The following is a 24530-nucleotide window of genomic DNA, read 5'->3' as shown; positions in this document are numbered from 1 at the left end:
CACCGGAGCCGGAGCGGCGGCGGCAGGGGCGGCCCCGGGCCAGCAGCGGCCTCGGCACGGGGCCGACGGCTGCCGCCCGCCGGATCGAGCGGCGGCGCGGAGCCCGAGGAGGACGACGGCGGTAAGAGTTGGCTGGGGCCGGCGGCTCGGGCGGGGGCCCCGGCATGGGGGAGGGGAGGGCTGCGGCTCCGGGCTCCGGGCCCCTCTCCTCCGCCGAACAAAGGGGGGGACGCGGGCAGGGCGGCCGGGGGCGCCACCTGGCGGGCGCGGATGGCGACTGCAGGGCCAGCGGGGGAGCCCCCCGCCCAGCTCCCGGGGTTGGCCCGCGGGGCTCGGGCGGATCCCCTCCCCCTTAAAGGGACCCGCGGCCCCCGCCTTGGAGGCCAAGCTGGAGGGGCCCCAGAGGGCCTGGGCAGGCGCCGCGGGTCTCGCGCTCTAGGCTCTTGGACTTGCGGCCCCCGCCCCTTTCTCTTTCAGACTCCCAGGTGGTCTCCCTTATCCGGCTGTCTCTTAAAAGTCTGCCCAGACCTTGGGTCCCTTTCCGGGCTTCCCACCAGAGGAACTGTGCTGGGGACTCCGCCGCTTTAAGTTGGGCTGTCCTCTCCTCTGTGGCCTTGCCTAGAGAAAGGAACCCTTTTTCTTTTTCCCTACGTTCTCCCTGGGAAAGAGCACGGCTTGCGCCTCTTGGGGACCTACCAGTACCTTCCCCACGGCTGGCAGTCCTTAAAGGGATGGACTCATCCACAAAGGCATACACCCCCTCCAGTCCGCGCGTTACCCCCTCCCTTCTTTTCAGAAATTTTGCCACAATTTGTCAGCTACAGGGGGACCAGCCAGTCCTCTTCGTTTGCTCTCAGAGGAGACTGTTTTTCTTCATCCCTCTGCTTCATGGTCAAAGCCTTAAGACCCTGAAGACTGTCCAGGCTAGGGAGACTCAGCCCTAATCCCCGAGCTCCCCTCCCAGAAATTCCCCATCCCCTTTTGTTTTTAAAGAATCCCAGCTCCTCCCCTTTTTTCGGCTCTTAAAGCGCCAGTCCACCTTAGACTAACATCCAGCGCTGGAAGGATGCTCAGAGACCAGCTAGCTATCCACTGCCTTTGCAGACAAAGACGCTTAGGCCCAGAGAGCGGACATGACCTGTCACAGGTCACAGAGCAAGTTACCAGTGAAGCCAGGAGTCGAACCCAGGTTTCTGACTCTGAAACTAGTGTTTTCTTTTTCTTTGGATCTACTTACACCAAAACCAAACAAAAACACAGTGATGACAGGAGCCCTCTCTGATCCTGCCTTTTGTTTCCCAGACCGGGGGATTCTCCACTGGGAGAATGATCACACCTGTCTATCCAGCCTATTTGTCCAGGAGACCCTTTTCTAAATAAAATAAGGTCCAAAGTGTAGGGAAAGTGGGGGACTGCTCAGTGTCTATTTGGCAAAAGGGAACACCACTGGGTTGGTGGCCTCTCCACTGACTGCCCTCTGATTGCTGGGCAGTGGCCGGCTCCCGGCCAGAGCAAAAAATAAATCCCCAGAAAGACTTAATGGACTCCAGTGGGTGGTGGCCACTCCCTGCTGCAGAGTCTTCAGTAGCCACTCTGGTGGCCCTCCTGCCGTCATCCCCTTTCAGTCATCGGCTCTCCCAGACTCTAGGAAAGTCAGAGTCCTAAAAACTCCTTTCTCTGGAGGTGCTGACAGCTTTGTCATGGGGATCCCTCCTGTGGGTCTCTAAATTTGGGGAACTGACAATGCTTAGTGCCCCTTAAAATGGGATTCTCAGGAGGGTGTATTTGAGGCATTATTGGAAAAAGGGAGAAGATCATCTTTGGGTGGGGCCTTCCTGGCTGGGGCCTTGGGCAGTGGGTCCTGTGTGCAGCCCTGGATGCAGACAGATGCCCCCTTTGTTCTTCTCACCCCGCTGCGGCTGTAACCGCCCCGGCATGCTGCTCTCCTGGCTGTACCCCTACAGCTCTCGTCCAAAAAGGGGGCCTTGCACAGCCTGCTGCCTCCTTGGCTTTCGGCCTTCACCTTATTTTTTAAAAAGTCAGAGCTGTGCCCTGCATTCTTTTGTTCTTGAGCCTCTCTTAAAGGGGTCTTGCTCTCTGTAAAGGACCAATGTTTTGACGCCCTGCTCTCCCACTTCCCTTTTATTGCTGTTGCCATCCCTTTCCTGCCCCTGAATGACCTCTCTCCCCCCTCCCTTCTCTTGCAAAATCGAAGCCCTAGGTTCTTTCCCTGGAAATCGGGGATTGAAAAACTGTCTCCCTTTCCCCCTCTTCAGGGCAAGATCTTCAGCTGGAAGGGGGTGCCTTGGGGAGCTGGGGGAGTGCCCCCCTGCCCTCCTCCAGGGCTAGGGGACCAGCATCCTCAGGCAGGAAATACTCAGACCACTGTGAGGCCCGGGCCTCGAGGCCTGGAAAGAGCCGCATCCCTGGCCGTGACCACCGGCGCTACTACCACGACCACTGGCGGCTGGAGTACCTGATGGACTTCAACCCTGCCCGTCACGGCATGGTGTGCATGGTGTGCGGCAGCTCCCTGGCCACTCTCAAGCTCAGCACCATCAAGCGACACATCCGCCAAAAGCACCCCTACTCCCTGCATTGGAGTCCCCGGGAGAAGGAAGTCATCAGCAACAGCTGGGATGCCCACCTGGGGCTGGGGGCCTGTGGAGAGGCTGAGGGCCCAGGGGCCCAGGGGGCTGAGGAGGAGGAGGAGGAGGAGGAGGAAGAGGAGGAGGAAGGGGCTGGCCTCCAGGCTTGCCCTCCCAAGGGCCCAGGTAACGTAGGACATGGGGAAGCAAGGGCGTGGGTAGTGGACGGGGCCGGGTGGGGACAGCCTGGGCTTCTCAGCCAGGTAGCTGGTTTTCTGGAGCAAGTTTTTGCTCCTTTTTGGGTGAGGTCTGTCTATTGGACAGTAGTGCGGGAGAGACAGTGGGATTAGGGGTCTAACCACTAACCACTCTGTGGTTTTAGAAGGATCCAGGGAGTGGAGGCTGGGGAGAGAGGCCGGGGAAGGTCTGGGAGCAGAGGGCACTAGAAAGGTATGACTGACAGTGAAGTCTAGGGAAGGGGCTAGAATGTGGGTCTGGGGGAGGAGTCAGGTGGGCTGAGGGTTTGTGTTCAGGAGGATTAGGGGCTGGAGGAGTGAAGACCTGAGGGGAGAGGAAGGGCAGGGGAAAGCTTAGGCAGAGGGCTCAGAGTCAGAGTGAGGGAGAGGCTTATGGATGGAGGACCTGGCTGTGGTGGTGGGGGCTCCCCGGGAGGGCCGGCATCTCAGTTCCTTCCCTTCCTCCAACCCTTTCAGGCAAAGCCCCAGCTGGTGGGGGCGGCCGGCGCCAGCGGCGAGGGGGCCCAGGGGCACCCCGGGCTCGGCGTCGGCGCCTGTCTGCCTCCCGGAGGGCTGGGGGCAGCAGGGGGCTGGGTGCCCGGCGCCTGGAGCGGAGGCTGAAGGAGTCCCTGCAGAACTGGTTCCGGGCAGAGTGTCTCATGGACTATGACCCGCGGGGGAACCGGCTGGTGTGCATGGCCTGTGGCCGGGCACTACCCAGCTTGCACCTGGATGACATCCGTGCCCACGTGCTGGAGGTGCACCCCAGCTCCCTGGGGCTCAGCGGCCCCCAGCGCAGCGCCCTGCTGCAAGCCTGGGGTGGCCAGCCCGAGGCACTGTCTGAGCTCACCCAGTCCCCACCAGGTGCGAGGCCCATCCCAGGGCCAGGACCCCATCATATAAGGGCTGCAAAGTGAGGTCTGTGGCCAGAACCGGGAGGGACTCATCCCCCCCTACACACACACGCAAACACATGCACACACACCCGGGAGGACTCATTCCTCCCCTACACACACACACACACACACACACACACACACACACACACACACGGGAGGACTCATTCCCCCCCTACACACACACACACACACACACACACGGGAGGACTCATTCCCCCCCTACACACACACACACACACACACACACACACGGGAGGACTCATTCCCCCCCCTACACACACACACACCCACACACACACACTCGGGAGGACTTATTCCTCCCCTACACACACGCGCACACACACACACTCCCTCTCCCTCTCTCTCTGGTTGGGCCCTCTAGCTTAGGGCTGGGGTGTGGAGCAAGGGACCCCGTCTGTGTGGGTAAGGGCAACCCAGCCAGCAGGCTGAGCCCCTCTCCCTCACCCCTTCCCCAACAGACGATGACCTCGTCCCCCAGGACCTGACCAGAAAGAGCCGGGACTCGGCCCCCGCTGCTGGAGCCCCCTCCTCTCAGGATCTCAGCCCCCCAGACGTAAAGGAAGAGGCTGGCTGGGTCCCTGAGAGGCCCGGGCCGGCAGAGGAGGAGGAGCTGGAGGAGGGCGAGAGGGTGGGGATCCTGGGCCGGTCTCCGCGGGGCCGCGACCACCGCCGCCACTACCAGGAGCGCTGGCGGCTGGAGTACCTCATGGAGTTGGACGGCGGCCGGCGCGGCCTGGTGTGCATGGTGTGCGGGGGCGCGCTGGCCTCGCTCAAGATGAGCACCATCAAGCGGCACATCCGCCAGCGCCACCCGGGCTCCACGCGCCTCAGCGGGCCAGTCAGGGCCCTCATCGCCCAGGAGTGGAGCGAGAAGGCCGCCCACCTGCTGGCCTTGGGGCTGCCCTGCCCCGAGTCCCCCAGGGACCCTGCCGCCCCCAGCACAGCCGCAGCCTCCGAGGAGGGGGGAGGGGAAGAGGAGGAGGAGCCAGAGGAGGAGGAGGAGTGGTGGGGTGAGCTGGCGGAGGGCCAGAGCAGGTGGAGAGGGAGAGGGGCCAGGGCAGAAGGGGGTGGGGAGAGTGGAAGGTCGAAGGGGAGAGGGGAGGGTGGGACAGCGCAAAGTGGGGGGTTACGAAGCCCAGACGCTCCAATGCGGTCCTTTGTTCCGTCCTAGGCGACGTCCCACTTTCCCCTGGAGAACCGTCGGAGCGGCCCGCCGAGGAAGAGGAGGACGATGAGGACGGCCCAGAGCCCGGGGGACTCGCTTTCCCATCCCTGCCGCCGCCGCCTCCCCCGCCGCCGCCGCCCCGCAGCCGAGAGCAGAGGCGGAACTACCAGCCGCGCTGGCGGGGCGAGTACCTGATGGACTACGACGGCAGCCGGCGCGGCCTGGTGTGCATGGTGTGCGGGGGCGCGCTGGCCACGCTCAAGGTCAGCACCATCAAGCGGCACATTCTGCAGGTGCACCCCTTCTCCATGGACTTCACGCCGGAGGAGCGCCAGACCATCCTGGAGGCCTACGAGGAGGCGGCACTACGCTGCTATGGCCACGAGGGCTTTGGACCGCCCGCCCCGGCACCGCGCGACGGCGGCGCGGACCTCAAGGCGGGCGCCGTGTGTCGGGCGTAGAGGACTCGCACTCGAGGGGCCGTGCCCGGCTGGCTGTCCGGCTGGGAGCCCCAGCTTCCCGCGGCCCTGGCCGCTGCCGCTGCCCCCCGCTGGCCGGGCCGGGCGGAGATTCGGGATTGGGTGGGGGTCTCCGGCTTGCGCTCGGTTCCAGAGAGTTCCCCAGGCTAGTCGGGGCGCCGCAGGAATCGCGCTCTCTTCTCGGACCCGGAGCCCAGGCCCTCGCCGCTCAGGGCCTCACGTTCCTGAGAAGCCACAGCATTTGCACGGAGAGCTTCCGGGCCGCGGCCGCACCCGCGAGGCGATCCTGTGCCAGGCCGGGACGGGGGCACCGACAGTCAGTATTAGGGCCCCAAGTAGGTGGGGGAGGCAGAAAGGACGCACCGACCCCTTTTCACGGCCGGGGGTCCAGCTCTCAGAGCTGTACGTCGGCAGGCACGGCTCCCGGGTCGGGGCGGCTGCTGCCCAGTCGTTACTGGCTTTCTCGACTGCTCCGGGGCCTGGACTGCGGACGAGGGCCTTCCTCGGGAGGAGAGGCAACGAGGCTGGGGAGCCAGCCCGCGGTGAAGGCGCGTAGTACCGCGCGCGGGTGGTCGGGTGGGACGGTGGCCCGGGGCGGGGGCGGAGCTGGGCCGGGCCCCGCCTGCTGTGCCTGCCTCCGGGGCGGGCTCTCCGAGACCGCCCCACCCGCCTCCCCGGCCCCTACCACGGCCGCCCGCACCGAGATCTTGTAAAGGGATTAGCACTTTTTTCCTTTGCTCCTCTCTTGCTCCGAAGGCCTCCGTTTACCCTGAGCTCAGTCAGGCGCTCCTGCTTCAGCGCCCGTCAGTCCGAGCCCGGGGCACTGGAGGTCCCGGCAGTTGGCGTTGTGTTCCTGTCCCCTTTTGTACGCGGTGGACGCGCCACCCGTTCTCAGCCCCCAGGGCCTGGGGCCGGGCCTCGGCCTTCGTTTCTCTTCCCCGCGGCAGCGCCAGGTCCTGAGGGGCCGGGAGTGGGCCCCACGATCTCCCAGGCAGGTCCGAGAGGGATGTGTAGATTCATTCTCCTGTGGAGAACAGGTGGCCCCGAGATCAGGCCCTTTTTGCTCTTTGTATTTTATTTTGAAACTGTATTTAATGCTTTTATATGAGAGGGGGAGGGGCGGGAAGAGAGCTGTCCGTCACCCTTATGTGCAAATGTCTTATTTATTATGCGTGTATCAGAGATAAGCTGTGAGGTGGTGGAGGAAGGACCTAAAGGGAGGAGGTGCGAGGAGGCGCGGATGGGAGGACCCCAAACATCATAGACTAATGTGTGCCTCACCGGGGCCCCTCCTCGGAGTCTCTGGCACCCACTGTCTGCTCTTCACATAGGCCAGTTCCTTTGGTCTTAAAGCCTGAGAGTGGGGAGGTCAGCGGGTTGGGACTTCAGGGCTGGGTCTGGAGGGGAAGGGGCCCTGGCACCTGGGGCCAGGAGCTGCCTCTGTGGGTGGGAAAGCAGACAGCAAAGAAGCCCTTCCTCTCATCCCAGTGCCCCCAGGCCAGAGCCCAAGGTTCAAGTGCCTCAGGCCCAGTCCCCTTGCCTCTTCCTGATTGGGAATTGAATTTTATACCACGGATTTTATAGCATTTTTATATAATTCAAGATTGTCTGAGTTGGAAGGACCCTGGAGATCTAGTACCTGCCCCCACCCCTTTCACAGATAGGTAAAATGAAGCCCGGGAACTGAAATCCCACACACACACACCAGGCAGGAACAGTACGAGGACTAGCGTAGAAATCTCAACGCCCAGTTCAGTGTTCTTTGCATTACACGGCCTCCCAAGCTCTGGTGAGTTAACATGTCTTTTCCCACTAGGCCCGCCGAAGGATGACCTGTGCTGGGTGCTGCAGGCCCGCAGCGCAGTTGTGGCCCCCTGGGGATGGCAAAGAACAGCACACTTGCTTGTAACGAATGAGTATCCTATAGGGCAGCCTTGCCACCACTGGCTTCAGCTGGAGGGCACCAGCAGCAGCCTTCTGCATCAGAACTCCCGAAGCAGGGCTGACTGCCGCCCGGCCCAAGGCCTCTCTACTGGGCAAGGCTCTGGTGGTGTGTTGTTGATGCCACCAGGGGTTCAGGAAATGACTGCATGGGCTGTCAGTTGACTGAAAAGTGAATTCCTAGAGTGTCTGAACCTCCAGGTTTTTTGAGACAGTATTAAAAGCTTCAGAACAGGGATTATGGATGGCACCAGTTTGGACACTGCCATTCTTTTATTTTCCTTCATGCATGTTGTTTTCAGATCCAGGAGTGTTGTGCCACTTTTGCTACTCTGCCTGTTCAAAAACAGTAGGCAAACTGGGGCAGTTATTATAGTCATCCAAGCCCTCTGCCGAAGTTCAGGTAAGCCAGGGCGGAGAGCAGGGTGGGAATGGTTTTTCCCCTTGATAGGGAGAGGACTTAGGAGGGCAGGAGCAGATGTGTTTAGTAAGCAGCAGCCCCGAGCACTCCACTGGTTCTCAGAAGTGGCCACCAGAACAGCATCATCCCATTAGGAACTTAGTAGAAAGGCAAATCCTTGGGCCCCACCTTGTAGATCAGAAACGGGGCTGGAGCCCAGCAGTCCGTTCTGAAAAGCCCTCCAGGGATCATGAGGCATGCTGAAGTTCTGAGCACCAATGATCTAGAAAGTGCCACTGCAGTGATTACTACTTTGCAGCTATAGCCTCATGAGTTAGGAGATTAGGTGGTCCCCATCTCTAGGTGCCTCCTCCTTGCCTTGGGAGTCTGATATGAACAGGTGAAGTTTCTTCATGAATTTTTTTGTTAATGGTATGCTTGCTATTATGGCCAATATGTAAATGTTACTCTGAATACATATTTATATACCATGTTAGTGATATTATTTGAACATCTGTATGCGTATTTGTGAAGTTGTTTGCATCAGTTATTTTTTAAAAATTTCAGCCTAAGTTTTCTAAGAGGTATGTTGAATAAACTTTTCAAATCCAGCTTAAGGGTCATGGCAGCCTTAGTTTTGGGAAAGAGCTAATCCGAGACAAGTTCTTTCAGCAAAAACCTGACGGAAAAGTTTCCATTTGCCATGGTGATTGACTCTCATTTTAAGTACATTGTGACTGAGTTTATAGGCTGCTTCATGTTGCAGGTGGGGGAGCCTTCCTAGGTTGGTGTAAACTGGGACAACAGACCCCTCCGGCCCCCTTCCACTCATTGTCTTTCTCCTAAGGTCATCTCTTAGAGGGTCTCTTATTTTCTTTCAGAAACCAAGTGCACAGTTTTGCTCTACTATGGAAATTCTACAGGCTTGGAAATCATTACCAGTATCAACTATTACTCGCTTCTTAATGCCTCAAAAGTGGAGTGGGAAGGGGGCCAGGGGAAGCCTTGTTTGGTTCTTACTTTACCCAAACTGTGTATAAAGAATAAAGTTAGCAGAATGACACCACAGTCACTGTGTTCTTTTTTACTATTATTATTTTTATTAATACCACATCAATTTGCAGTTTTACAGGAACCAAGATTCAAGCTCCTTAGGCGCTACTGTACTTTTATGTTGCACGCACATACACGCACACACAGTTTCGTTAGTAATTTTTCACCTATAGATTTTTCTTAAAAAAACAAAAAATTCTTGTGTGGCACAAAGATCTGTCCAAATTAATCTAAACACAGCACTAATAAAACAAAGAGCTAGGTGTGGAGGCTTCCAGTGCAGAAAAAGGTCCTTTGGAGGGGAAGCCCCAAAAGATGATCAGTGCACTGACTTCCCGGGAGGGCGAAGGATGGGGATGGAGAATGCATTCCCTACTATGACATGAAATCAGTTAAACATTTCAAAAGGAAAGGGGGCTAAGAAAATAAGCGAGTGGAGTAAGGCAAGGGTACCTTTTACCCGTCTAAATTCCTAAGTAATTTCCTCAACAAAGTAGAAGGAAAACTTCCTTACACTACCTTCTACAGAGCCGCACTGCTCTGGGACCGTCAAAGACTGTAGCCTTTAAAGTCTCCAGTGCATATTCCCTCTGGATTATCACGACTATGAGTTACAACCTGAAGGAACTCACAGATGATTTTCTTTCAAATTTACTGAATTTTCATGTTGGAAAGGGAGGAAGACACTTATAAGTCTCAAATGGGAATCAAAGATTCCCAAACGCCCTCCATCTGATGTCAACGTGAACTGTTTTGTTGTCTTTTCATTGTGCACGGAGCCTGTCAACACAATCTGGCCCTGCCTGATCACCCGTACCTAAAGCTTCTCGGAAAACACTCTCAAAAGGTACCCTGTACCACAGTAGAGGTGCCAAGACATTTTATGTGCCTGAAAATGAAAGGAACCCTCAAACAACACACACCCAGTAAGCTAGCCTCCAAGTTAAAACTCCCTATGAATCACAAAATGCACTTCCTTACACTAATCTGTGATCTCTTAACCACAGACACAATCTCCTCTCAAGCCAGCTCAGCTTTGGTCCTTAGGGGAAAACGATGAGCACAGGTTAAAGATGTACCGTGTGCAGGAGGAAAAGAGAAAAGAGAAAAAAGGCCTTTGTGTTTCTGTAGTTCACCTCTTGAGGATGTCTCCCCGCCATGGACTGAGACAGGATTACAATAACCCAGTAACTGAGGAGCCCACATGCAGATTAATTTTTTTCTCTAACAAGTTTACAGCAGTGCACAGCAGTTACAGACATTTATTTTATAATAAGAAAAGTACAACCATATCTATTAAACTTGAGGGTAGGAAAGAGGGAGGAAAGCCCATTCAGGAATAAGCTCTCAAACTAAAGCTCAGAACTGGTGTCCGAAAGAAATGACACAGACCCCACCGTCCCACATGGCGGAGCCTTTCCTCTCCTAAGGGTGAGCGGGAGTCGCAGCAGCACCCCTGTGCACTCCTCCTCATCCTACTTTCCATCTTCATTCTTGGTTATCGGATGGCATTCTGAGAATCAGGGATTATCACTATCAACTATAAGTTATTCATAGAGTTGAAAGTTATATCGTTAAACGAAGAAGAAGGATATTAGGGGTAGCTGCTCACATTGTGGGGCAGGAAGATGGGATCACAGGGCTGCAAAAAACAAAACAAAACAACAACAACAACAAAGAGGGAAAGAATCCCATTCTTGTCCCCAGATAATTTCTTTATAAGTTAATCATTATTTCTTAACTTAAAAATAAGGGCAAAACTATGATGGAAAGCTATGTAAGACTGACTAGTCCTTGAAATTTGAATAGAAGAACCCAAGAGATGTGTTTTATTTTCCATTTTCTCCTTTACCTCCAATCTTTCCCCTCCTTTCTAGCTACAGGTAAAGCTCCACCATCATTAAGGTATTGATTTATCCTATTAATTTGATTCTTTCTTTATTCTTTTGGGTTCTAAGATATCAGTTCTTTTTTAAGTCCAACAATTCTTGTGCTTGATACTGAGGGTAAAGGGAAAGGAGGGGAGAAAACACCAAATTAAAAAAAAAAAGCTTGGAATGCAGGCTCAAGCTGACACTGAGCACGGTTCCTTCATAGTACAAGTAACAACATTATAACTATTAAATGGTGTTTTAGTAACTGTTGCATTTCTGGTTTCCATGTACTTATTCTGCCTTTTTCTTTGCAATTCCAGGGAGTTTTGCTTGAATCCTATTGAGGAAAAGGAAAAAAAAAAAAAGGGTGAAAATATAGACATTAGTTCTAGGTTTTTATTTTAACACCGATGCTAGAAGACACTCCTGGATTTACCGGAGCCATGTGAAAAACACTCCCATTTCCACAGGGCTTCCTCTGGATGAAAAGTGGCAGGGGCCGAGTCCGGCCTGGGATGAGCTGAGGAGTATGCCAGGATCCGTCCCCCTCCCTGCTGCTGTGCCTGCGGCCTGTCCTCTTTGACTGCCTGAACCTCCTGGCTCCTTCACTGGGGGTTCCAGAGAAGAATGAGATGTATCTAGGCATAATGCCTGCTGACTGTGCTCTACACGATGGCAGTGCGAGAGCCCCTTTCTCTTGGAATGCCAGGTTACCCATTAGTGTCACAGAAGGAACCAGGAGTCAAGGGTCAAGGTCACATATAAAAAAACTACAGGGGCTGGCAATAGCTCCCCGCCCCTCACAGGACACTAAAGCTGTCCTTTATTTTGTGCACTGAGGTTACCCATCGCTAAGGGTACCAAGGGACATTCACATCCCTCAGCTTATGTCAAAGCTACTCCCCACAAACGATACATCCCACCGAGTGGGCCAAATCAGCTCACACTGCTAATCAAGACTTTAGGTTTAAAGCTAGGTTATGATCATCTTTTACAATAAGGAGTAAACAGCAACCATATACAAATTTGTCCTAACTGCCCTTGTCTGGCTTGACCTCCAACGTCTACCTAAGAAAGCAAAAGAGAGTAGGTAAAGATCCTGGCATCAAGCCAGAGCTGTCTGGATATAGTCAAGATTTCCTCTTATCAAAGCTGGAAAAAGCACTAAAATTTGGGGTGTGAAAGGTGGGAGTGGGCACAAAGAGGATTTAAATGCTTGTGATGTTTTGTCTCTTAAAGAATATCTGAGGAAAACATGGAAAGTATGGAAAAATATTAACATTTTAATTCAAAGTGCTGGGTTCCATAGTGTTTGTTACAAATAATTGAAAATAAAAAAGAGAAACAGTTCTGTGATATAATAAGGAGTCATGAAAATGTCTACCAACATTTTATACTTGATTTAAATATTAAAGAAGGATTTGGTAGTCTTAGAAAAAAGAGGTAGCTTTGAACTTTAATACATTGATTTACTAAAATTTTTATTTCTGAAAAGGGAGGGAAGAGTTTAGCTTAAAATTGATATTTGTGAAAACTGGGGACTTCCCTCTTGGTCCAGTGGCTAAGACTCCACGCTTCCACTGCAGCGGGTGTGGGTTCGATCCCTGGTCGGGGAACTAATTACCTAATTTGCCACATGCCGCGTGGCATGGCCAAAAAATAAATAAAACTGATATTTGTGAAAATAAATGAAGGTGAGTAGACAACCACGAACATTTAAAAACCGGTTCAAAAAGGCAGAGTGGTCCTAACTCCATTGATCCTTTTTAGTGTAAGATACAAGGCGTGCTTTACAAAGAAGCAGATGAAATAATTTTTAGTAAAATCAAACTATTAACCAAGGTTTTCTTTTTCCCCAGGGTAAAAATTACTTTCTTTGGCATTAGCATTTTACACAGGAGACTAAAAATAATTGGGGGGAAAAAAGCACATGTCAAGATGAAATGTGGGACCTAAGCATACTCACTTTTCAACAACTGACTTGGTCTGATCGCGGACGATGCCAACATAGTGATCGATCTGGATCTTTAACGAAGAAAAGCAACTCAGTTGTGGCAACACACAGATTAACAATTTTCCTGAAGGTAATTTGTTTTTGTCTACTTTAACCATTTTTAAAAAACACTATGGAATATTCTGGAAAACGAAAATAGTGCTCAGTTTTAAAAAGTACTTGCTAGGTATTTCCTTCAGAGACACTGGAGTATATAGCATTTTCTGAATACTAGAAACTGTGTGTCTAATCTATATTCTGTAATCAGAAATGTGTTTTTACTCCTGGGTGAGACTAATTCATTTAATATCAAAAAGCCATGAATAGGGCTGCCCTGGTGGCGCAGTGGTTAAGAATCCACCTGCCAATGCAGGGGACACGGGTTTGAGCCCTGGTCCGGGAAGGTCCCACATGCTGCGGAGCAACTAAGCCCGTGCACCACAGCTACTGAGCCTGCGCTCTAGAGCCCGTGAGCCACAACTACTGAAGCTTGCGTGCCTAGAGCCCGTGCTCCACAACAAGAGAAGCCACCACAATGAGAAGACTGCCACTGCAACTAAGAGTAGCCCCCCACTTGCCGCAACTAGAGAAAGCCCGGGCGCAGCAACAAAGACCCAATGCGGCCAAAAATAAATAAAAAAGTAAAAAATTAAAAAAAAAAAGCCATGAATAAAAGTCTGCTGATGCATGACTTAATCTATCAAGAATAACCTCATAGCATCTAGTATACTCTGTATACACCACTCTACAATGCAAACATCTGTTCATACTGATGGGTTCCCACAATAGCCTTAACAGTTTAAGTTTCTTTTTAGACACCAGCTTTTACTTAAGCATTTTTTCAGCTTATTTTTTTGGAACAGATCCATGTGATAAAAACTCAAAAGGTGGGGACTTCCCTGGTGGCGCAGCGGATAAGACTCTGCGCTCCCAATGCAAAGGGCCTGGGTTCAATCCCTGGGTCCGGGAACTAGATCCCACGTGCATGCCGTAACTAAGAGTTCACATGCCACAACTAAGGAGGCCACCTGCTGCAATTAAGACCCAGCGCAACCAAATAAAAACAACAACAACAAAACCCTCAAAAGGCACACAGCAAGGTATAAGTTCCCTTCCTACCCTTATCTCTCCTAGACATTCAGCTTCTCTCCTTAAAGGAAACCACTATTACCAGTTTCTTACAGGCACCTGATCTATAAAATTAGACTGTAAAAATGGTTAGAAAAGGATTGCTCTGAACTTTCAATGCCTAAAAAATGAGCTAGAATTAGTCATACATCAACTGGCATATCTGATTAGAAACAGACAAATGCTTACCTTGTACTTCTCATAGACAACTGGAACACTGAAAATGAGCAGTTCAGCTATAAGACAGAATCATGAGACATGGCAAGTGTAAATGTGAGATGGTCGCAAAGTCTCAAGCCATGGGTAACAGGAACATTTTTCCTCATAAAATATAGGGAAACACAGATCTTCTTCAATATGAGAAATCCTGGCCAGAGCTCTCAATTAAGGACAGTTAGATACAGGTACACAGGCTTCCTTCTTTGTACTACAAATAATTTCCAAATTATGAAAATGATTTCTACAAATAAGATCCCCATATTTAAACCAAATCTAGACAACTCTCCTTTATTTCTAGCTGTCTGGATATTTCTTTTTAGGTAGGACCATTTAATAAACCTGTGGCCATAAACACAGATTCCTCTGAGGTCAAGGTCGCTATGGATGTTAAAGGCTGGGCCAATGTGGAAGGACTGGAGCGATGCTGACAACTCTCTTTGCTCTTACTCTTACCAGTTACTTCATAGAGCCTGGAGACATTTTCCTTGCCATCTTACCAAGAATCAGAAGGGTGATCCCATTGAAAACGGCACCAACGTAGGTCATCAGCCACATGAAGACAGCCAGCTGTGAAGGCCAACATCAGAGGGTTAAGCAGGAATAATCGTAATGCCGAGTTCAGGTTAATTGATGCCATTCTTCTCTAGCTAACTGAGTCTGCATAAATTTAGTGATGTATGCCATAAATAGTTTCAAAATGAAGGTTACCTCATTTGTACTGTACATTTGAGGGTGCGTAAGAGAATTCTATAGTTCTCTCAGGCCCCCAAACAGACTGTAACTGCATTTCTGTCAATTATCAATACGTTAGCCTTGTTCTGATGTTAGTTCTCCAGGCGCAGAGGTACCTCCTTTACTAACTCCTGTCCCCATTTTTACAGGTTGATTGAGAAAAGCATACATTTGCTTTTGTCTGACAAAACCCTATCAACTGCTTTTCCTCTGAATTATAACCTAGTCCCTGATTTTCCTCAGCCTCACCACCAAAAGCTGTAGAGGCAACTAACCTTCAAGGAGTCAACCAGATCTTCCACCAGAAAGAGACGAATAATGAGTTTCAGGGCCCTGTTGATGTGCACCATGGCAGCGTTCACGTAATTATGGAAAGCTTCTGAGGACAGAGTGATGTCTACATCCAGGTAGGCTCTTCCAGAAGAAGAAACAACAGTCACACATTTGACATGGCAAGAGAAGATCTCTTTCTGTTAGCACAGAAGTTCTTTAGAGTGTGAAATGCCCCAAAGGGTGTGTTTTAGCAATCTGCAAAGGCATTTTCTGCTGCCATGGGGTGGGGTGGGGGCACCACTGTCATTCAGTGGGCAGAGACAAAGCTGCCAGATGTCTGCAGTGTGGGAGTGTCATGCACAAGAAAGAACTGCCCTATACCTGCATAACGTTTACTGCCTCACAGGGTATTCATGAAGGTGAACCTATTTATAATTATCAAGAGCCCAGAACATATAAAAGCAAAGGATTTTTTCCCACAGTTTTAACATATCCTGAATTGTCTAAAACTGTGTTTTGTTTACGCTAAAACCTTACTAAGATTTTCTCCCATCATTTTAGAAAATCACACCTATAAGGGAGATTATACATGTATGTGCAAGTCTTTATTATGGGTTTTTTTTTTTTGGTGTAGTTATGTCCAAGCAATTAAATATTGACTGGAATACATATTATTTTATTGTCAATGGCTTTCTATTTATCACTCTTTATAATAATGATCAATTTTTAAAATGTTGTTATATACCATACAATGGTATATTATATAACATTATATTATATGGTATATTATATGGTATATTATCTATGAATTTCATTTCAAAATGATAAAGGAGGCATTATAAAATATTTGTTAAAAAAACAAAAAGACCTGGGTTCTGTCCCCAGACGCATTACAGAATTGAGATACAACCATCTGCTCATAATCTGTTCATTCGCTCAGTACGTGCTGAGCGCCTACTGAGCACCAGACCCTCTGCTAGGTGTAGAGATATCAGGAAAGATAAAACTGCTTTTGCCTTAAAGAGCCTATAGTCTTGTGGGAAAAACAGAAGAGTAACAGACATGTTTTTCCTATTTATTAAGAAAATATTTACCAAATACAAAAGTTATAAAAATTAGATGCTGTAATTAATACAACTTAGCAAAACACATTTTATAACTCCATAACAGTGGCACGCAAAAGGGAAAAAAGCCCTGCTAACACACTGGAACTTGTGGCAAAACAGTAAAATTTACCCACTCAACCAACCAACAACTATTGATTTGTTAAAACTAATTTACAAATAACTTTTTAAATGTCATATATAGTTTAAATTATCGCTTCTATTCTCACCAGGAGAAAATACAAGGACCAGCGCTGCAGCCAGACACCTGTTCTGTCAGAGTTCTGAGAGATCACAGAAGTGTTTCTTTTTCCATGAGAAGAGGTTTTAAAAAACTGTCATTTTGAAAGTAAATTAAAAACTAACAAACAAACAAAAAAACCCTGTCATTTGCTGATGTTAAAAGTTTTTATGGTCTAAGACCTTCAAGAGGAAAAGCGTGAGGAAAACGTTTGTTAAATGTAGGAAAGGTTAGCAACTGGATTCTAGAAATGCATGACCTACCGACTTAATCAAGACCTGCCCCTGGTATTAAGGAAACTAAAGGAGAGACAGGAAGGAAATCAGTAATAAAACCAAGAGTAAACACACTGAGTTCTGGTATCGCCAAGAATGCAGCCTCAACACCAAGATTTCAAGGCTGTTTTAAGAGTTAACTATGTGGCGGCTTAAACATGTACTTGGGACCCCCCATCTGAGTGCCGTCCTAGATGCTCTGCTTTCCCTACTGACCCTGCTCAGGAATTTAGATAGTCCTTTTTGGTGAGCCTCTAGTTTGTTAAAAAGTTCCTGGCTCCCAACTTGTTCACTTCATAAGGTGGTCTCAAGTTGATGCTTCATGCCACTGATCGGCTGCATTAGGCCCTATAATTCTTGATTTTTAATCAGGTCTCATTTAGATCTGACCAGCCTCAGTGAATCCCTTCCCTAAACTGTAGAGTGTTACTTGTGATACTTCAACTCACTTGAATGGATGGCCTTCTTCTGACTTCTGTACAGCTTGGATGACAGACTTGTAGACCCTGAAGCTGATGGTGACAGACAGAAGAGCCAGGATGAGGTAAGAAACCACACTGATGACACTGAAAGCTGCCAGGGAGAGCAGCACGATCAGTGTGGTGCCAAAGACAAACCCAGTCTTCTTCACATCTCGCCAGAAAATTAAGTCGTGCACTGCCAAAGGAAAACGGATCGTAAGTTATATGAACACCCATGAGCCACAAGGCTAGGACTGTTCTCCCTGGCTGTGTCCTGCACACTGGAGAAACATTACACTCGCATTCAATTACAGGTGCAGCCCCGCCTTAAGACAATGATAAATGAAAATCAAATTACATCAGGGATGATGATTCACACTGCCAAAGGTACCTCTGGTTTCTGGACAGGTTTACAGAAACTTAGAAACTGACTTTTTAGTCGTGGCTACTGAAGTAAGATGGGGTAAAACATCATTTACTTTAAATGTTTCAGTAGAGCAACTGTGGGAAAATCTTGCTGTTGACTAAATTAAGCAAACCATGCTTATAAAAACATACCAAGTTCTGTTAGCGTTGGTTACAATGAAACACCAGTCTCTATGTTGATCTGAAGAGAACTCAAGGAAGGATTTTGGGTAGGGGACCATATAATTACTAAACGATGATACTTTTGAAAATGAATGGGGACACTGTTAGTAACTTAGGAAATAGGTATAAACCAAGACTGTCTCAGGCAAGTGGGTCTTATGGTTGGGAAATCCAAACTGGAAAAATCTAAGTTCCTCTCCTTAAAGACACCTCAAAAACTCCGAGTGTGAGGGCTAGCAATTACCTCCAATCTAGCAATGACACAACATTTGAATTTCAATCCGTGAAGTCTAACTTCAACACTAATAGCCCTATGCAAGTTTCTTCTGTGCTACTCTTTCCTTCTAAAGAAGAGTAAGGACTTTGGAATTGGAGAGACAGGAGTTTGAGTTCTGGTCATTTTTAGCCATGTTACCTTAATTAACCCTTCTAAACCTTTGTTTTCTCATTTATAAAATGAAGAAAGTGACATCTATTTCTTAGAGTTGTTTTAAGGAACATATAAAGCTAATGTATGCAGAATGCTTATTAGCACTGTACACAACACATGGTAAAACACTCAAATTTTAACTATAATCCATATATGTATGTCACAGTTCATATGACTACAAGAACAGTTTCAACACAGAACGCTTATTAATGGAACAAACAGATACCATGTGCCTCTTGATGTAATGCACTGAGAACGGCACATCACTTCAATGGTATTCTTGCCAAACCATATTACCTGAATCTAATGAGAAAGCACCAGATAAAACCAGTTTGAGAAAAGTCTACAGAACAATTGACCAGTATTCTTCAAAAATATCAGTGGTATGAAAGACAAGAAAAAGCTGAAGAACTTTTTCAGATTAAAGGAGAGTAAAGAGGGCTTCCCTGGTGGCGCAGTGGTTGAGAGTCCGCCTGCCGATGCAGGGGACACGGGTTCATGCCCCGGTCCGGGAAGATCCCACATGCCGCGGAGCGGCTAGGCCTGTCAGCCATGGCCGCTGAGCCTGCGCGTCCGGAGCCTGTGCTCCGCAACGGGAGAGGCCACAGCAGTGAGAGGCCCACGTATCGCAAAAAAAAAAAAAAAAAAAAAAAAAAAGCTCTAACATTAAAAAAAAAAAAGGAGAGTAAAGAGACTTGACAACACATAAATGCAAACTGTGATCATAGACTGGATAAGGGGGTAAAAACAGCTATAAAGAACATCTCTGGGACAAGTGAAAAAAATTGAATGTACACTATATAATTGATAAAAGTACTGTACCAATGTTGAATTTCCTAAATTCAATAAATATACTGTGGCTACGCAAAACAATTCCAAACAATTTCTGTTTGAAGGAAACATACTCCAAAATATTTAGGGATAAAGGGGAAGGACATTTGCAAGCAGTTCTTAAATGGTTCAGGAAAAAACATGTTCTATAGAGAGAGGGAGGGAGTGAAAGCAAAAGTGGTCAAATGTTAACAACTGGTGAACTAGAGCAAAGGTTATATGGGAGTTTTTCTTACTGTGCTTACAATTCTTTAAGTTTGAAATATTTGAAAGGACAGAAAGAGAAAAGCTTAGAGGATAAGGCTGGGCCTAGAGAGAAAAAGACCTTAATGTATTAGAGAAGGAAAAAGGCATAAAAACGTTAGCCTAAATGCAAATCTACCTTTGTGCAAATTAGAAAAAGCCACCCTTCCTCGTGAACTTTACTGCCATCTGCTGGAAAACCGTGACGAAATAGTCAAACCTACAATGATAACACATGTGACTGGTGCCCCCTATAGGTGTGCAGTATACAAGCTGCATAACAGTATGGAAGGCCCTGGGCTCGGCCTTAAAAACAACGGTAGAATTGTGGTGTGGGCTAGAAGCAGGAACATCCTGATTAGAAGGGGGATAACAGAGGGAAAGCTGGGAAAAGATGGTTCAATACAACAAACCTCTGGGATGCTCTTTGACCACAACTTCCCACAATTTGCTCCTTCACCCCATTCAGGTCCTGGTGCATGGGATACAGCCTCAGAGGCTGCCCACCCTATCTCACATCCTCTCCTCCTCATTCTCTATCACTCATCTATCTCCTCATTCTGCCTTATTTTTCGTCAGAGCACTTGTCACTTTATTTATCCACAGCAGGCTCTTCCTAGCTGTTGCTTCATAGCTGTCCTTAAACGTGAGCTAAACTAAGCCAGGGACCAAGAGATGGCATAACCACAACTTTCATTTGTTTTCTGATAACCCCCTCAAACCAGTCAAGTTTCTGCACCTAACTCCTAGCAAGTACAGTGGACCAAGGGTTCTGAGAACACAATATCAAACAAAGGGAACAGGCATAGTCTGCAAACACTGAGGGAGAGTTAGGAGGATGAGACACACGCAGGAAAAGCAAGAAAGGAGACAGATGCCGAAAGTTTAAAATGTGAAGCCACTGGACTTAGGTTTAGCGTTTATTTCATAACCAGGAAACCAGCAAGAGGCTGCAATGGTTCGATTCCATGAAATGTTCTTTTTCTCTTCTACTTTTATTCAACTGCTCTTACTACGTCAGTGTAAGACTTTTTAAAACAGGAAATTCCTTATTTTTAACGTGTCTTCTTTCCTTCCTTTCCCATCCTTCTCTCTTTCAGTAAGCTTTAATTTAGTGGCTACCACGTGCCAGGCAAGTGCTAGGAACTGGGAATACAACACAACAATAAACAAAGCAAACAAGGTCCTTACTCACATTCCAGTGGGGAAGAGAAGCAATGAATAACAAACAAGATACATGTCACTTGTAACCGAGGCCGGGAAGAATATAAACCCATTGTGCTATGAGAGTAATGTGTGTGCACACATGCACTGCTGTAGGTAGAGTGGTCAGGAAAAGCGTCTCTGAGGAGTTGACACTAAAGGTGAGACACGAAGGATAAGAAGCAGGCCACGCAAAAAAGCCAGGGGAAGGGTATCCTAGGCTAGAAGATTCATGTGCACAGGCTCTTGGGGATGGTGGTGGTGGGCTTTGGCATTCCTTAGGGGAGGACAGAAGGCCAGTGTAGATGGTATGTAGTGAGTGAAGGGGAGAACGGTGTGAAATAAGGCTGGAGAGACTGGCAGGGACTAGATCATAGAGTATTTTCACAGAGCAAAGTAAGGAGCTTGGACTTTACCTCACGTGAAATGGGAAGTCACTAAAGAATGCCAAGCAGGGGAATAACATTATATATATATATATATTTTTTTTTAAATTTAATTTAATTAATTTATTTTTGGCTGCATTGGGTCTTCGTTGCTGTGCATGGACTTTCTCTAGTTGAGGCGAGCGGGAGCTACTCTTCCTTGTGGTGCGTGGGCTTCTCATTGCAGTGGCTTCTCTTTTTGTGGAGCACGGGCTCGGGCTCTAGGCGTGTGGGCTCAGCAGTTGTGGCTCGAGGGCTCTAGAGCACAGGCTCAGTAGTTGTGGCGCAGGGGCTCCACGGCATGTGGGATCTTCCCAGACCAGGGCTTGAACCCGTGTCCCCTGCATTGGCAGGCGGATTCTTAACCACTGCGCCACCAGGGAAGTCCCAACATGATATATTTTAAAAAGAGGAACACTTTTACTGCTGTATAGAAAATGGATTGGGATGGGGCAAGAGTACAGGCAGAGAGACTCCCTAGGAGGCTAACACCAGGCTTCAAATAAGAAATGATTGTCATTTAGATTAGGTCAGGATGGAGCAGAGTGGACAGGCTATATTTTGGAGGCAGAACAGACAGAACTTGGTGATGAACTGGATATGGGAGGTGATGGGGGAAAGAAACATGGATGAGACCTAGTTTTGGGGCCTGAGCAAATGGATGGATGTGGTGTCATTTACTGAGATGAGAAAGAGCGGAGTATAGGCCATGTTAGTTTGGGGATGGATGTCTAGAGACATCCATAAAGAAGGTGGTTAGATCTACCAGTGGGAAGCAAACAGGACACGTCTGAGCTGGACACACATTTGGAAATCATCAGCACACAAATAATATTAAGAGCCATGGACTGCCGACTACACACACAAAAAAAGGAAGTCACAGAAATGGAAGCGGTTACGTAGTATTGATAGGGAAGAAGGCCCAGTCTTAATTCTGAGGTACCCCGATATTTAGTAGCTGAGTAAAAGTAGAGGAACTAGAGAAAATAACCAAGGAAGCAGGGGGTAACTAGGAGAGTATGTATGGCATCACAGAAGCTGAGAAAGGAGTGCTTTGTGGAGAAGGATGTGGAAACGGGCCAATTCTGCTGAGGTTGTGTAAGGAAAAAAGCGATCCTGGACTTAGTAATGTGGAGATAGTTGGTGATCTGACCAAAGCTGTTCAGTGAACAGCTGGCGGGGGCTGAAGAGGAATCAGTGGTGAGACATGGAGGCAGTGTGAGAGAAGATGCCTAAGAAGCCTGGCTGTGAAGGGGAGTAGAGACATTCGGAGCCAAGGGATGGTTTAACATACGGGAAACACTAGAGCACGCTTCTATGCAGTCACAAGCAAGGGAGACTGAAGATAGGGAGCAGAAGCAGTGAAGTCCAGGAGAAAGGAGGGATGGAGATCCAGAGGCCAGGTGAAGGGACTGATCCTGGTTAGAGTAACACAGTGAAGAGGATGCAGAGACACAGACACAGGCCCATTCACGGATCTGAAGAATGGAAGAGGAGGGACTCCTGTCTGAATGTTTTTATTTTCTCAACAAAAGGGAGCTGAGGTCATCAGCTGGAAGAGGGCAGGGGGGTGAAGATGGTTTATGGAGAGAGAAAAAGATATGGAATGGTTGTTTCAGAAAATCGAGAAAGTGTCTTAAAACTCTTAGGAGAAAACACAGGAGCACATCTTTTTGATCTTGGATTAGGCAATGGTTCCTCAGATATGATACCAAAAGCACAAATGACAAAAGAAAAAATAGATAAATTGGATTATATCAAAATTAAAAACCTTTGTGCTATAAGTAGTACCAAGAAAATGACAAGAAACCTCATAGAATGAGAGAATATATTTGCAAATTACTTATCTGATAAGGTATTTGTGTCCAATATATATATAAGAATAAAGAATTGTAACTCAATAATAAAAAGAACAGCCTAAATGAAAAAAAGAAACATAATAAAAATGAGAAGACACAAGAGGGAGGGGATACGGGGATGTAAGTATACGTATAGCTGATGCACTTTGTTATACAGCAGAAACCAACGCAACAATGTAAAGCAATTACACTCCAGTAAAGATGTTAAAAAAAAAGAGAGAAAGGGCCCAAATAGACATTCCAAAGGTATACAAATGGCCAGTAAGCACATAAAAAGAGGCTTAACATCATTAGTCATTAGGGAGATGCAAATCAAAACCACGGTGAACCCACTAGAATGGCTATAATAAAAAGTACAATAACAAATATTAGCAAGGATGTGGAGAAATTAGAAACCTCATGCATTCCTAGTGGGAATGAAAAATGGTGCAGCCGCTTTGGAAAACAATTTAGCAGTTCCTCAAAAGTTAAACATAGAGTTATTATATGACCCAGGAGTTCCACTCTTAAGCAAATGGCCAAGAGAAATAAAAACATACAACACAAAAATCTGTGTACGCCAATGTTCACAGAAGCGTTATTCACAACCGGGAAAAAGTGGGAACAATCTAAACACCCATTAACTGATGAATGGACAAATAAAAGGTAGTATATCCATACAATGCAATAATTATTTGTCAATAAAAAGGAATAAAGTTCTGATGCTACATATTACAACACAGACAAAACATGAAAACATCAGGCCAAGTGTGAGACGCTGATTACAAAAGACCACATATTGTATGATTCCTTTTATAGAAAACATCTAGAATATGCAAATCTGTAGAGAGAAAGTAGATGAGTGGTTGTTTAGGGTTGTGGTGGTGGTGATGGGAAATGGGGAGTGATTGCTAACAGGTATTAGCAGTCACTTTTTTGTGGGGGGACTAAAATGTTCTAAAATTGGATAGTGGTGATGGCAGAAAACCATTTAGCTGTACACTTTAATGGATGAATTGTATAGTATGTGAATTATATCTCAATAAAGGTGTTAAAAAAACAAACAGGGCTTCCCTGGTGGCGCAGTGGTTGAGAGTCCGCCTGCTGATGCAGGGGACACGGGTTCGTGCCCCGGTCCAGGAAGATCCCACATGCCGCGGAGCGGCTGGGCCTGTGAGCCATGGCCGCTGAGCCTGCGCATCCGGAGCCTGTGCTCCGCAACGGGAAAGGCCACAACAGCGAGAGGCCCGCGTACCGCAAGAAAAAAAAAAAAAAGGGAGCAATGAAATTTTTGTGTGATGGAGATGTTCATCATCTTGACTGTGGTGATAGTTTCATGGGTGCATACATAGCAATTATACCTCAATAAAGTTTTTTTGGTTTTTTTTTGCTTTATCCCCAGCTTCAGAATCAGTACAGCAAAGAACAAACTCTGCTCCAGACTGCCTGGGTTTGCATCCTCTTCTATTTACTAGCTGTGTGATTCTGAGCAAGACACTTAACCTCTCTGTGCCTTGGGTTCCTCATTTGCAAAATGGAATCATACAGTATCTGGATTTTAGGGACGTTGCCTGCATTAAATGGGTTAATCTGTAGAAGCACTCAGAACACTACTGATTAGGTAGTAATACAAATGTCAGCTATTATTATTCATTTGACTGCTAATTCCTGCTACAATTAAAATGGAAAACTGAAGAACTAAAGTTAAAATCTGCTACAGAGAATTAAAGTTATTTTCTTTTCCTCTTTGTTGCTATGATACTAAGAAATTAAGATTGGGGGGCTTCCCTGGTGGCGCAGTGGTTGGGAGTCCGCCTGCTGATGCGGGGGGCGCGGGTTCGTGCCCCGGTCCGGGAGGATCCCACGTGCCACGGAGCGGCTGGGCCCGTGA

General features: G+C 48.0%; 2 protein-coding genes across 3 annotated transcripts in view; one reads left to right on the top strand and one right to left on the bottom strand.

Moving 5' to 3' along the window:
* On the top strand, window positions 1-8791 carry CUNH11orf95 (chromosome unknown C11orf95 homolog; the record flags this gene model as incomplete). Its single annotated transcript, XM_029209413.1, has 5 exons — window positions 1-121; window positions 2277-2774; window positions 3302-3688; window positions 4203-4754; window positions 4916-8791. Coding segments are annotated over 5 exons (2013 nt in total), but the record flags the coding sequence as incomplete, so codon positions are not given.
* A 15-nt stretch (window positions 8792-8806) lies between these two features.
* RTN3 (reticulon 3) overlaps window positions 8807-24530 on the bottom strand; it is a 58018-nt gene continuing 42294 nt past the window's right edge. The window contains exons 3-8 of one of the 2 annotated variants that reach the window (XM_029207110.1): window positions 17070-17277; window positions 15004-15142; window positions 14494-14563; window positions 13967-14013; window positions 12623-12681; window positions 8807-10993 (exon numbers count right to left, since the gene is read on the bottom strand). In XM_029207110.1, coding sequence (XP_029062943.1) covers window positions 10948-10993; window positions 12623-12681; window positions 13967-14013; window positions 14494-14563; window positions 15004-15142; window positions 17070-17277 — 569 coding nt within the window. In that variant the 3' untranslated portion in view covers window positions 8807-10947. The remainder of the gene's footprint in view (window positions 10994-12622; window positions 12682-13966; window positions 14014-14493; window positions 14564-15003; window positions 15143-17069; window positions 17278-24530) is intronic. The other variant, XM_029207109.1, reaches the window with a different exon arrangement.

This window comes from Monodon monoceros, unplaced genomic scaffold, assembly GCF_005190385.1.
Source record: "Monodon monoceros isolate NGI ecotype Baffin Bay Population unplaced genomic scaffold, NGI_Narwhal_1 Super_Scaffold_7, whole genome shotgun sequence".
Taxonomy (NCBI): Eukaryota; Metazoa; Chordata; class Mammalia; order Artiodactyla; family Monodontidae; genus Monodon; species Monodon monoceros.
The sequence above is the reverse complement of the archived record's forward strand: the minus strand, read 5'-3'. Positions and strand labels throughout refer to the sequence as shown.